This window comes from Camelina sativa, chromosome 4 (genome assembly GCF_030686135.1).
Source record: "Camelina sativa cultivar CO46 ecotype springtype chromosome 4, ASM3068613v1".
NCBI classification, from domain to species: domain Eukaryota; kingdom Viridiplantae; phylum Streptophyta; class Magnoliopsida; order Brassicales; family Brassicaceae; genus Camelina; species Camelina sativa.
In genome coordinates, this window is record NC_141883.1 from 17442918 (window position 1) to 17456602 (window position 13685).

At 36.0% G+C, this 13685-nt stretch overlaps 2 protein-coding genes, 1 non-coding gene and 1 pseudogene across 5 annotated transcripts in view; 3 read left to right on the top strand and 1 right to left on the bottom strand.

Moving 5' to 3' along the window:
• LOC109132487 (protein NRT1/ PTR FAMILY 2.3-like) overlaps nucleotides 1–9517 on the top strand; it is a 36287-nt pseudogene extending 26770 nt beyond the window's left edge. The window contains exon 5 of the transcript XR_015596794.1: nucleotides 9056–9517. The product of XR_015596794.1 is annotated as a protein NRT1/ PTR FAMILY 2.3-like (transcript). The remainder of the gene's footprint in view (nucleotides 1–9055) is intronic.
• Nucleotides 412–3345, bottom strand: LOC147945889 (mitochondrial hydrolase YKR070W-like). Of its 2 annotated transcripts, none has more exons than XR_015596795.1 (12): nucleotides 3191–3345; nucleotides 2991–3094; nucleotides 2812–2847; nucleotides 2639–2712; nucleotides 2472–2512; nucleotides 2196–2267; nucleotides 1919–2105; nucleotides 1507–1602; nucleotides 1357–1428; nucleotides 1011–1197; nucleotides 816–899; nucleotides 412–727 (listed from the first exon to the last, which is right to left on the bottom strand). XR_015596795.1 is itself a non-coding variant. In XM_087510259.1 (12 exons), the coding sequence occupies exons 1-12, from the start codon at nucleotides 3295–3297 to the stop codon at nucleotides 656–658; spliced, it is 1128 nt and encodes a 375-aa protein (XP_087366385.1). In that variant the 5' UTR covers nucleotides 3298–3345; the 3' UTR covers nucleotides 412–655. The 2 variants fall into 2 exon arrangements, 1 of the variants encoding a protein (XP_087366385.1); XM_087510259.1 differs by having other exon boundaries at nucleotides 1357–1424.
• A 915-nt stretch (nucleotides 9518–10432) lies between the features above and the next one.
• LOC147945890 (U6 spliceosomal RNA) lies at nucleotides 10433–10537 on the top strand. Its single transcript, XR_015597827.1, has one exon. It is a non-coding gene; the product is annotated as a U6 spliceosomal RNA (small nuclear RNA).
• A 584-nt stretch (nucleotides 10538–11121) lies between these two features.
• On the top strand, nucleotides 11122–13220 carry LOC104773831 (protein NRT1/ PTR FAMILY 2.5-like). Its single transcript, XM_087510261.1, has 4 exons — nucleotides 11122–11275; nucleotides 11371–11588; nucleotides 11666–12207; nucleotides 12275–13220. Exons 2-4 carry the CDS (start codon nucleotides 11502–11504, stop codon nucleotides 13080–13082), a joined length of 1437 nt encoding a protein of 478 aa, XP_087366387.1. The 5' UTR covers nucleotides 11122–11275; nucleotides 11371–11501; the 3' UTR covers nucleotides 13083–13220.
• Nucleotides 13221–13685: the final 465 nt, after the last annotated feature.

The window sequence follows — 13685 nt, forward strand, 5'->3', positions numbered from 1 at the left end:
TAAAAGTCTTTCTATCAATACTCGCTCAACTATCTCTTCTGTTTTGAATGGATTTGAAAGTTTCGGTTTTAGGCGGCCACACCAATGGAGGTTAAGGTTGCGATTAGTGAAGAAGGTGAAAAAAAAAAAGTTTTGGGGGAGGAGGGGGTTCGAAGCGTGGTTAGGAGACAAAACCAACCCACTTCTAACCACTACACTACGACAACATATCACATAAATAAGGTAAATGTATTGTATATATCACATAGATTTGATTTTAACACATGTTTGATGGTCCGTTAAAGACTGTTAAACCACGGGTTAGAATCCCGCAACAATATAAAGATTAAATATTTTTAAGCCAATGATAATTAAATAAGGTATTTTTCTTTCAACGAAAAAAGACGAGGTATTAAACGTCCAGATAAGGTATTTTTCCAATACGAAAATAATGACTTTTCGATTTAGTAACGTAATCACTCACTATCGTGAAGACCACAATATGTTAAAAAGTTGAATAAAATCTTAAACAGTCGAGAAACCATTGTGCAAAATAATGACTTCTCGATTCAATAATGTTCACTACTTTGGCCAATATGTTAAAAATTGAATAAAATCTTTAATCGTCAATAAATACTTGGGACTGGCCAGAAAAAATGAGAGTGACCTTAACTCATCAAAGTAAGCTTTGCTTCTTGGACTCTCTTGTCAAAATGAAATCAACTGCTTCCTCGACGGTGTCAACTACCTGAAGAAGTTAAACAGTTTCACATGAACATTAACTCGCGGAAATAATAATAACCTTCTTCTAAAGGTTAAGTGATGATGTTACTTACCAGATCAGCAGGAAACTCAGCATGATTATCTTTCCCTTTGAAAACTCCTGTTCTTGTTAAGATTGAGAACCAAGGACTCCCGGCCTGTCACACAAGAGTTACGTTAACCAGATTACTAATGGTTTAAGGTAAAGATTAGAGGAATGTTTTATGGCGAGATGACCAACTCTAGTCTTGAGAGAAAGAGCACAAAACCTGCCGTGCGCCTCTGATGTCGATTTTAGGGTTGTCCCCGATCATATATAGTGTTCTGAAGTGGTGACTTCCTTCGGTTGAAGAATGAGGGGAAGTAGCTATCTCTTTCAGAACATCTTCTGCATTCTTGAACACAAATGGATTTGGTTTGCCAAAAGATGTGTACTCCAGAGGGTTATCATGGATTCTGCAAGTATGTATAATATATCCAATCTCAATCATGCAAAACTGAATTGGACAAATGAAGAAAAATATCACATTTATTATGCCTTTGCAGGCTAGTCTCGTGTTTCCTGAAAGATGTTCAGTTTCATAAGGAAGGTGTGTGCTTAATTTTGGGTATTACCTGTTGAAGATTGATTCCAATGCGATTCTAAAAGCTCCCATGCCAAGACGTTCAGTAGGAAACGCAGTCTGCCTTTGTTTCACAATGTATTAGTATCCCATATAGTAGTATTTCAAAAGAATGGAGACACAAGAACAGATTCACGAGAACCTGGTAGTCTAAATCGTCACTGGCAAAGTACAAATGAGGTTGAGGCCCAAAATCTTTCCCAGGAAGCCCTCCAGTTCGTAAAATGTCACAAAGAACCTGACCAAAAGCATTAGTCAGTATTTTATAACTGTGAGCACCAAAACTTCTAACGTCTGTCTGCATGCCCCAACACAAACTATGTTCATATACCGCCACGAACCATCTACAATGTGTTTTATATCTTTTGTTCCACATAACCGTGAAGCCAGTGATATGAAAATACAAACCTCTACTTTGCCATATTTATTACGATGTGTGCTTATGATATATTTTTTTTCATCCAAAAGAATGAAAATAACACGTATGAGATGTGTGAAGCAGGAATCAGAAGAAAAAAATAATGTAATCTGAACCACAAAGGGGAATGAGAAACCTGGATGTCTCGGCTCCAATCGACTGGATCACTAACTATAAATGCTGCCTGAACTCTTTGGGATAGAACATTTTCTCTTGATCTAAGCTCCTTGTGACCATCCTGCCCGACCATCGATTTCTTATATGGCTCCAAGGGATCAATGTTGTCAAAGTAAGAGGCATACTCGTCCATTGAAACGACGTTTCTGAAAACACATGCACATATATAATCATCTGAATAGTAAAGCACAAACAAACGAAAATCAGAAAACTCAAGAACGATCCCTGGAGCTTACTTGAAACCATAATTAGACATCACCTCGGCAGGTTCCCCTTTTCCAGCTGCAACAACGAGCTCATTTCCAAACCTGGTCCAAGCAGTCATTAAACAGCTTTCTGACAAAACCAAGGAATAAAAGTGACAAAATCCAAGGCTTATTGGTTTGCAAAGTCATATGCCCTATGTACAAGTTGATTATTCATGCTGTAACTGATTAATCTCTTTAAAAATACTTGAGGCTAAAATGTAAGGCCAAATGTTGCAATACGGTTTAATCTACATGTAACTTTACCTGTTCACTAGCTTCCGAAAAGGTGAATGTCCTTGTAACATCTGCAACATGAACATGTCGACGAAATTTACATCAAAAGCGTTACAATTTACTCAAACTAGCTTGCCTTATTACTGTAACACCTACAGAAAGATAATAGAAATGAAGTGATGTGACAAGGTTTCAACCTGAAATGGAGAAACATTAACACCTAACAAATGACTCATCTCAGAGGCCCGTTTAGATTCAGGCAAGCCACCTCCTGCCATAACCAATGAAAACTTGTATATGAGAAAAAAAAAAAAAAAATCCAAGAAAGAGGTAATGTTAGCTATGTCACTTTATAGTTAAAGGCTCTCACCATTAGTCAAGAATAAGAAAGGTATCCTCAAAGCACCTGCAAAAGAAACCCTCAAAACTCATCAAAGGCAGATACAACTCTACACAAAAATCTCTCACAGTTCCAAAAGCTTAATTGCAAAATAGAACTAAGCAATAGCAACTCTTATAAATCAATCACGCAAGAGAGAGAGTGTAAACCGGAATCATCGTAGAGTCGTCGGAGAGCACCAGGAGAGCCACCGACGGGAGAGGAACCGAGAAGAATAACTCCATCGATATCGAACGCAATGCCAAACGACGAGCTGTGTTTTTTATTTTTTTTGTTGGGGGTAAGAATCAGGAGAAGAGAGGCAATGATGGAATAACGCAGCAGCGGGAGAGGAGAGAGGAGAACTCACCGATTTGATTCCGGTGAGATGATGTTAGAGAAGGAACGAGACTGTGATCGGAGATTAAAATCCCGCCGCCGCAGCGAGTTTCTAGCTAAGATTCGGAGATGATTCATTTTTTTTTTACCGAATCTAAAAAGTCGGCGGCGAATAGTAATAAAACATTTGGGAGACCCTCTCATTTAAATAGGTTAATAATAACATTTTAAGCCATATACTTATATTTATTACTACATTCGATTTCAAATTCTTATTATATTCAATTTCACCCCTCATTTTGCATCAGATTTGTTTGACATTCATCAAAATCATATATTTTACATATCCAAATTAAAATTAAATAATATCAAAACAGGTTAAACTTTTTTTAATAAACATCTGTATTTTACAAATATACAAAAGTGTATTTACATTCACCCCCCCAAAACTTTATACAACACAGTAAATTAAATTTCTCATTTATTTACTCCTAAAAGGTTTATGTATATAGTAACAACATATATTCAAAAGAACCGGAAGCTAACAATCACATTACATTGTATACAAGATTCTCAAATTAATTTTGAAGATCTGACGATAAGAAATTTTATGGAAGATTAATCTGACATAAAGATCAGACACTACAGTTCAAGTGGCGGCTTAGTTACTAGTTAGTATCCTCTCTTCTTGTTGTTGTTGTTGTTGTTGTTGCTGCTCTGTGTCCATGATCCGACCAGATCGCAAGCAATCATGATCTTGATTTGGCCTCTCTTTGGAAGCGGTGTGGTGGAGGACGTTGAACCGATTAGATCGCGAGCGATCATAATCTTGATTTGGCCTCTTTTTGGAGGAACGGTTTGTTCCTCTCTTCTAAAGCTGCAAGAAAATAGAAGCTCCATTGTCGTAATAGTATCTAAGATATATAAATAAGTGTGCAAAAAGAAAAGATATCAAAAGAGTGAAGCAGAGAAGAAGCCAATTCCAACGCGATGAAACTAGAGAGACTGAGGCTTGTTAAATAGGCCCACATGACTCCTAGAGGCTAGAGTCACAGACCAGTTCTTTTCATGGCCAATTCTTTTAACTTGCAGAGCAAGCTACGTAGGGTTAATTTTGTTATAATTAACATATTAACATGTGTGATCTAGGTGGCAATGAAAGGTTTTATTATTGGTTAATAGATGTGGCAATGGAGAGATACGTCTGAATGTATGTGGTCACTTTCGTAAACGCGCTACTACAATCGTTGTCGTTGACTTACTGTTCATAAGACCGTGGGTTGTAGAATTTAATCTTTAATACATGTAAACAATTTTTAGTTAACTATTTTACAATAATTAAAGCCAATATGTCTAGACCATATTGAGATTCATAAGCAGACATGAGACAGTATTCGTAACTCTCCACATGTATATTATTACAACAAATATTTTACAGGCCAACCAAAACTTTTTACATAAATGACGATCTCAAATTACAATAATTGCGTCTTACAAAGTACTATGTACATAAGTAACATTAAAAACTATCCAAAAAAAAGAAGCTAGGTTCCATAATTATTTACAATCTTGCTGTCTCTTCCAAAGTGAAACGATCGAAGCCATAGATTCGAGGAGTTTGCGCACGATCATAGTCTTGACCTGTCCTCTTCTCGGAGGAAGCCATTGCTTAGTTCCCCTAGAGCTGTTGTTGGGAGACAATAACTCCATTATTTTAAATAAATATATGTCAAAAGTGAGAATTGGGAAAGAGAGAGTGAGAGACTAGAGGAAGTGAGGTTATCTGAAAGTGAGAAAGTGTTATTTATAGAGACAGAAGAGAAAGAGTTTTAGTTTGGTTTTCCCTTGGTCGCCAAGCAACATTTTTTGTGGTCAGGGAATATTTTTGGTTATTATAAGCGAACGTGTGGGAGAAGCATATTTGATAATATAAATATATATTCTCGTAAGATACATACACAGCAACAATAAACAGAGTTTATCTGATACTATAATTTAGTTACTACAGATTCGTAACGAATAATTTTTGTAGACAATTAAACTGATGTGAGATATGATTTTTAAAAAGTAACTTGCAGTAGAGTTTAAGTGGTATTAATTAAGAGAACATTACTTAACTTTTATAATGCCGTTTGGTTTGAATAATTCAGTTTCTTTTTCTATAAATAAATCTATCCGAACGAATTTATTCATCAAAACGAAAAACATCTTACGGGCAACGTATGTATATGTTATATATTTACAGAAATAAGTATTATGTAAGCTGCAAAAAAAAAAAATGTTAGTCTAATTTATTCATTGACATATTATTTTGTAGATTTGTACTCTCAATATCAACTATTGTAATGTGAACACACATTCAACTTGAGTGTTGTGGTCACTTTCAGATATGGGACCACTGACCCAAAATGTTGGCTTTGGTTCAACATTTGCTTAAAGGTGTGAAAGATACACCCATTTGAAAACGCAGCACCTTCACAAAATCACTATCTTCAGAATTAAAACATGTATATAATTTTGGAGTACATCACCAAGTGACCTATGATCATGATCATTTCAGAAGGAACTTAGACCTTATCCAATGGGAGGTTTTAAGAGAGGTTTTCATTGTTTTGAAGGAAAAAACAATTCGGAGAAAAAAAAAAAGGTAAGAGAGCTTTTTATTTAGTATATTCAAATTTGTAATAAGAGACCATACGTGTCACGTTTTTGTAGAGGTGGGCATTTAACTCGAACCGAACCAACCCAAACCAAATCTAATCCTATACTCCAAATATTCAGTTATGTTTCTTTTTAACCCAAATGGTTCGACTCAATTCGGTTTAAAACTGAACCGAACCAATAATCCAATGTGTTTCTTAAATTAATTAATAATATTATTAAAATTATAAATATGTGATCTTATCTATTACCACTTGCATTTGGTTTCTATATTACTTTATTTTAACTTTTTTGATAAAATTAACTAAATATAAATATATATTTAACTATATTAAATATTAGGTATTAATTTTAATTTTCTATCTTTTCTAATTTATTTGATTAATTAACTATTATAAACCTATTATCAATTTTATTTTGTTACATTAATTGATTTTTAAACCAAATTAAAACCAAACCAAACTGAAACCAAACCAAACTGAAACCAAACCAAACATAATCGAACCAACTGTAAACCAACCCGAACACAAACCAAACCAAACTACTTCGGTTGAGTTTGGCTAGAGTTTTAACCAAATAAACCGAACCGAACCAAACCCGAACTTAAACCGAAATGCCCATCCCTACGTTTTTGTTGGCCAAACAGATTAATAGAAGGGGAAAAATAAATTTTATGGACGATCGAATTTTTCTTTCTTTTCCTCTTTGTCACTCTCGCTTTCTCTCTTGATCGAAGTCCTGAATCGACAACGGAACGAGATGGAATCGAAAGATATGGAATCAGAGGAATTGGGGTCGGAGGAGATGCATAGCGGAGGAGATTGAATCGGCGGAGGCCAATCGGAGGAGATTGAAAACCCACAGAGATTGTATGGGAGGCGATTTGGATTTGGAGTCGATTCAATCGGAAGAGATTGAATCAATTGGAATCGGAGGGTAAGTTTCTCAGTAAAATAGTATGAAATTGCGATTAGGTAAACGGATTAGGGTTCTTTGATTTTTGATCGCAAATTAGGGTTCTTTGATGTTTGTTGGAAAATTAGGGTTATTGCTTGCATGTGTTCCGATATGATGCTTATTTTTGGTAGAATATTTCTTTTTATTGTTCGATAAAGAGGAAGCAGAAAAGATTTGGGTCTGTTTGTGTTCTTCCAATTTAAAAGTGATGCCCATGATTGATAAGTGATGCTTTAAACGGATGTGGGTCTGTTTGTGTTGTTTACACATGATTGTAAAATTTAAAAGCATATTATTCTTGTTCGATTTAGCTTGTAGTGTGTCTTCTCTCCTTGGGTATGATTGATAAGTTTGACTTTATTTTGGCCATGAATGATTCATTGTACTTTTTGAAATTGGGCATGATTGTGATCTACGTCTCTATTTTCTTTTGAGGTTAGATGGACTAACTTGGATTGATGGATTGATGAGTATAGAATCTGCTACCTGTTCGGCTATGAAGGAAGGTAATTTATCATCCTCTTCTTTCTTCATTTATTTGGTGTTAGTTTAGGTAAGATTCGAGTCAGCCATTGATGTTATTGCTTTTGTTTGTTGGTTGTGATAAATACGGTTAGTACTTGATTAGGGAGGTCTACATCAGACTTATTGTTTGATGCTTTGTGTTAGTTGGTTATGAAGATGTTTAATATGTGGTTGTTGTAGTTTAGGTAAACACTTAAATTTCAAAATAGAAACCAACTAGTTTAAAAATTAAATTAAACCTAAACCTTATAAATAAAAAGACTTCCTCTTCATAGTAAAAACACAAAACACACTACATTAACCCTTTAGCAATCTCTTCATTCTCCTTTTATCACACACAAACAAAGTAGGATATGGATTCAGACGACTCCATGAATCCAAATCGTCAATCAAAATTATGTTCATTTAAGGCCTTCATCATATCTTGATTACATCCAATTTCTGCAAAAGTTTTCCGGCTAAAAAAGCCAGTCTTCATGCGTCTTTATAATGTGTATGCATTTTATAGGATTTTAACCTTAGTTTTTACATTTCTTTTGAGTCTTTTATTAGGTCCAAGCGTGCTTTTAGAGTCTTTTTAGTGTTTTATGAGTTTGTACAAGTTCTAGGTTGCTTTTGAAGGAAACTGAGTGTTTTGGGGATGAAAACAAGCATCTGGAGCCAATTTGGTGAAGATTGATCAGACTAGCAAGCAGATGGAGCAAACACAGAAAAAGCATCTAGGATCGACCAGTCCCGTACCCGACTCAAGTTTTCCTTTTTCTTTTTAAACCGACTTTTAGGGTTTTATTTTGATATTTAAGTTAGAGGCTCGACCTCCAAAGACATAAGATTTATTTTCTGAGACTACTCTGTATTGAGAGATAAGGGAGAAGATCTCTAATCCTTCTTGACACTTTGGAGAAGATTTCTAAACCCTATTTTTTTATTTCTCTTTGCAACTCAAACATGTTTTCTTCATCATTGATCTGATGTTCTTTGATTTCCATGTCTGAGTAGTTCTACTGTTGGGTTTCAGGTTTCAAAAAGGGGTTTTATGATTCTCTAAACTTAGGTTGTTAGATTTGGGATTGATCTTTTGTGTTTTTCATCTATAGTTGTGCTTAATGCTTAAACTAGATTAGCTACCTAGTTTATGATTGTGGGTTTAATTCATCTAGGCATCAAAAGTGTTGTTGAATTGCTTGAAAAGAACATAGGTGAGCAAAGTGATCCTTAGCCAACGAAAGCTGAAGTTAAGGCACCTTGTGAACAAAAATCAAACTTGAAATTATTGCTTGCTAGGATTGCTAGATACAAACGACGGTTTGGAATTTAATCAATTCCTTGCATAGATAACTATCGCTGCGACAGTAGGTTAGCTTTACAATCGTGATTTGAGTTCTAGAACGGTGTCTAATGCAACCCCATCTTCCACCTTAGTCCGAGAATTATATCCCCATAGATTCCTTGCGCCCAATATTTACTTTTTGATTTAGAAACAACTTATTTACTTTCCGTTTTTAATTATTACTTGAAACACAAACTTCCTTTTCTGTCTTAGCTATATTCGATCTTCATATTTTCATAGTGCAATTGTTTGGTCTTTGTGGATTTGATCTTGAAGTGTTACAGCGATACCACTAGATCGTGGTGGAGTACACAATGGGTTTTAATTGACCTTTGATCACTTTATCATGATGAACAAACTGGCTTGTCTATCCAATGTACCAGAAACTAACCGATAAGCCGCTAACACCGCTTCAAAACGTAGGCATAGGTCAGGTTCTCACCATCTTGAGCATGGCAGACTCTGCGGTTGTGGAAGCAAAGAGGCTGAAAACAATTGAAACTGAGCATCTCATGTCAGTGTTATGGCTGTTTCCTCCCTTCGTTATAGTAGGAGTACGTAGGCGAAGCCTTCCAGTTTCCAGCTAATATTAAATTCTTCTATGGAGAATTCCCTGAGTCTTTAAGGAACACCGCGACTTCATTGACCTCGACGGTGATTGGAATCTCTTTCTATATCAGCATAACTCTCATTGATCTTATCCAGAGAACCACCAAGTGGTTACCAGATGACATTAACCACGGAAGAGTTGATAAAGTTTACTGGGTATTAGTCATTGTAGGAGTCTTGAATTTTGGTTATTTCCTTGTCTGCGCTTGGTTTTACAAATACAGAAACCTGAAAAATGAAAATCATGAACAAGATCCAAAAGATGTTACAACCTAAGAACACAAAAATGTTCTGTTTCAGTTTTCTCTACAATAAATGTCTACATATCTTGAATCAAATATCTTACATGCTCTTTGTTTCTGTTGTTTGCAATTTTTACCAAGTGAAGTGTGTTTTTGCATTTCCTACTTCACACATGAGATTACATTCATTCAGCAAATGATACTTTCAAACTGATGGAACAAAGTAATCAGCTTATTCTTATCAAAGTTCTAATTAAGTTACCGTAGAAACTAGGTTTCTCATAATGAATTTATTTAAAGGGAGAAGCAAATTCACTTAGGAACTCTCTCAAGAAACTCGATCAAAGCTATGAATTGAAAGGAAATTAAGTTCTTTTAGGAAACAAGCTAGGGTTTCTCAAGAACAAAAAGAAATTAGGGTTTTAGTATTAATTGTTGGATGCTTTACAAGGAGGGGGATACCCCTCTATTATTTATATGATAAAATAAATCTACTTTGTCATACTTTAGATTGAGATTTAGGAAAGTTTCTTCTTCTGATGTCAAGTCGATCTCGAAGAGGCGATCTGCGGAAGTTGGCCGTTCAACCTTACTGGGCTTGTCAACCTCGTCAGGCCTCCATTCACAGGCCTCTCTTGAACCTCCAGTTTAGATTGTCGGTTTGCTTTTGGTTCAGGTCGGTATATCGAGGTTGCCAAATCCCACACCAACAGTTACTACGACCTTTACACCCAAAAAAACAAAGTTGCTACAGCTTTTGAATTACAACATAGGGTTCCAATAATAACAACTAGAGATAACACAAATTAGTATGTAGTGCATGACTATATATCCTAGCTCAGCAAGATAATTAGTATTAATCATCTATGATCGACGCTCCTTTTCTCATGAATCCTACATCAGTTGCATTAACTTACTTGTAATCAAATTATATAAATCAACATACAAGGTTTGTCCCTTCGCAGACATCCGATAAAATTGGAACGATACAGAGAAGATTAGGTGGCCATGCGTAAGGATGACACGCACAAATCTTGAAATGGTCCAAATCTTGAATCTGTCCGTTTTAACTATTGCCTGGGGTTGTAGTAAACCAAAGAAAACAAATCCCAAACGACCTAGACAACTAATAGATGAAAACAGTATACGACGGCGTTGGTAGCATGGTCTTGTGATATATTTGACCTCAAGATTAGGCTTCAGAAGGATTCATCAGTCTCTTTCAGAGAACCAAATATCTTGGAATGAAAACAGAGTTTAGTATGTGAGATAACGTGGTCAGATTTTTTTTATATTTGCTGATACATGAGTTTTTTTTTTGTTAATTTATATATCGTACACAAGTCACTAACGATCGTGAGTATATTAATTTTTTTATAATGATTATTCAAACTATCTTTCCTATTTATATTTTTGAAAGATTAAAGGATACTACTGTTTAAGATTCGGTCAAATACTTTTATAGTTGTTTATTACAGTCACCAACTTGTCATTTTGCAAACAATAACAGTAGATGGACTGTCAGAATCTGATTACGACTTTTCATTACAAAGCAAGATCGTTACAAAATCATTGCACCAACATAATAATTGGTATATAGATTTGGTTATCTATATAGTTTAAGGCTTTTATCTAACTGCATTATAACAACACACAAACACAAGTCAACGTGTACCTCCTGCTTTCTTGTTCTCTGCCATGGCTGATTCAAACTCTGGTGAGACAGAAACTCATCGCTCTAGCGATCCAAATGGAAAGCGTGGTGGCTGGATCACTTTACCGTTCATACTCGGTTGTGTTTTTTTTTTTTGAATATTTTTTTTTTAATGTTTTTGGAACCAAAACATAGACATATGTTGATGATTGTGAGGTTTCTATGTGGGGCAGTTACACTATTAGGTATGTCCATCACTTCTTTTGGATGGATAATGAACTTGATCGTCTTCTTGATTAACGAATTCAACATCAAGAACATCGCTGCTGCATAGATTTCAAATGTTGTCAGTGGAGTTGTCAACATGTTGCCTGTTGTTGCAGCCATCTTAGCCGATTCCTTTTTCGGGAACGTTCCTATTATCGCTGCTTCCACTTTCATTTCTCTGATTGTAAGTCTATAACGCTCACTAGTTCTGTTCTATTTTCTGAAATACAAAAGCTTACAAGTTTTGAAACATGTTTCCAGGGAATCTCTCTCTTGACCTTGATCTCATCTTTAGACTACTTGAGACCTAGACCGTGTGAAACAGGCTCAACCCTATGCCAATCGCCATCAAAACCACAACTCGGGATCTTGTATGCAGCCTTAGCTCTAGTGATTATTGGTTCAGCTGGGACGCGGTTCACCTTGGCATCCGCAGGTGCAAACCAATATAAGAAACCTAAAGAACAAGGAAGCTTCTTCAACTGGTTTTTCGTCGCACTATATACCGGAGCTATTACTGGCACAGCAGCAATTGTATATACACAAGACAATGCTAGCTGGAAATTTGGGTTCGGTCTCTGTGCCGCTGCTAATTTGATCAGTTCCATCGTTTTCATCGCTGGGAAAAGATTCTACAAGAGTGACAAAACCTTGGGAAGTCCCTATACAAGTCTGATCCGAGTTTTAGTCGCTGCTACATTGAAAAGAAAGGCTGTGATTACATCCAAAGAAGAAGACTATCATCACTCTGATCTTGATAAAGAGTCCAAGACTTCTGCTTCAATCCCATCCGACAGCTTCAGGTGAAAACCAAACCTTGTACGATTCTTGAAAGTTAAACAAGAACTAAAAAGAACTTTACATGTGCAGGTTCTTGAACCGTGGAGCATTGAAGACCGATGAAGACTCAGTTAGTAACAAATGGAGGTTATGTTCTGTTCAAGAAGAAGAGGATTTCAAAACCGTTCTCCGACTTCTCCCTCTCTGGGCAGCAGAAATGTTCCTCGCCACTCCCGTAGGGGTGCAAATAAGCATGACGGTCCTCCAAGCTTTGGTCATGGACCGTGAACTTAGCCCCCACTTTAAAGTCTCTGCTGGGTCTTTACAAGTCGTAGTATTCTTATCTGGATGTGTCTTTATCATGCTCAACAACTGGACTATCTATCCCGTGTACAAGAAGCTAATCCGTAAGCCGCTGACACCGCTTCAACAAGTTGGTATAGGCCATGTTTTCACCATCCTAAGCATGGCGGTATCAGCTCTTGTGGAAGCAAAGAGGCTGAAAACAGTTGATGATAATGGCCATCCTATGTCAGTGCTATGGCTGGTTCCTGCTCTCGTGCTAGTTGGAATAGGCGAGGCTTTTCATTTTCCAGCGAACGTTGCAGTATTCTACGGAGAATTCCCTGAGTCTTTGAAGAACACCGCGACTTCATTGACTTCGGTGGTGATTGGAATCTCTTTTTATTTGAGCACAGCTCTTATTGATGTGATCCAAAGAACCACCGCGTGGTTACCAGATGACATTAACCATGGAAGAGTTGATAATGTTTACTGGGTCTTAGTTATAGGAGGAGCCTTGAATTTTGGTTATTTTCTTGTCTGCTCTTGGGTTTACAAATACAGAAACCTCAATAATGATGATCAGAAACAAGATCTTAAAGATGTTACAACCTAATTAAGGAGGCCACAAAATGTTCTGCAAACTCATTATTGTTTGTCGTTTGTGCTTCCATTCACCATTTTACAACTGTGTTTTCTTTTCTGTACATGGAACTTCTAAAATATAGTATTGGTATGCACTAGATTTTAATTATACTGAATCTTGCATATACGTTTTAATTTAACTAATTCACCGTTACTTTGAAATTAATTTAGATATTCGTATTTTATAGTTTACATTATAGTGGTTGAGGTTTAAACCTAGGTGGCTAGGTTCAATCAGAAGCCAGAAGAGAATGCTTCGATGGTATACTTGTGCAGTCAAAATGCATGAAGAAATTATAAAATTCATGAAGTTTAGTATCAAAGAACAATAAGGTTTGTGTGGATATGTATGCAATGGAGAAATCATAAAGTTCTTTTCTTTCCTCATTCAGTCTCAAGATTCTATTGTAGATTATGTGAATTGACAACATGATTTCTTAGAACGTGTTTTTATGTATGTTTATATATAACTAGTGGATGAAATCGTTGAAGATTGACGCATGTGACAACGAATGATCTGGTCAAGTCTTTTTAATATTCACTAGCTGTTCGAGACTGATTTTCATGGATAAAC

What these genes read in the sequence shown, in the direction of transcription:
- LOC147945889 (XM_087510259.1), bottom strand. Translation starts at nt 3,297, where the DNA reads ATGAATCATCTCCGAATCTTAGCTAGAAACTCGCTGCGGCGGCGGGAT. An exon ending in TTTCTTATTCTTGACTAATG is followed by an intron (nt 2,713 to 2,811) that starts GTGAGAGCCTTT and finishes TGGTTATGGCAG; the next exon opens with GAGGTGGCTTGCCTGAATCT. An exon ending in CTGAGTTTCCTGCTGATCTG is followed by an intron (nt 728 to 815) that starts GTAAGTAACATC and finishes TAACTTCTTCAG; the next exon opens with GTAGTTGACACCGTCGAGGA.
- LOC104773831 (XM_087510261.1), top strand. Translation starts at nt 11,502, where the DNA reads ATGTTGCCTGTTGTTGCAGCCATCTTAGCCGATTCCTTTTTCGGGAAC. An exon ending in CCACTTTCATTTCTCTGATT is followed by an intron (nt 11,589 to 11,665) that starts GTAAGTCTATAA and finishes ACATGTTTCCAG; the next exon opens with GGAATCTCTCTCTTGACCTT. An exon ending in ATCCCATCCGACAGCTTCAG is followed by an intron (nt 12,208 to 12,274) that starts GTGAAAACCAAA and finishes TTACATGTGCAG; the next exon opens with GTTCTTGAACCGTGGAGCAT.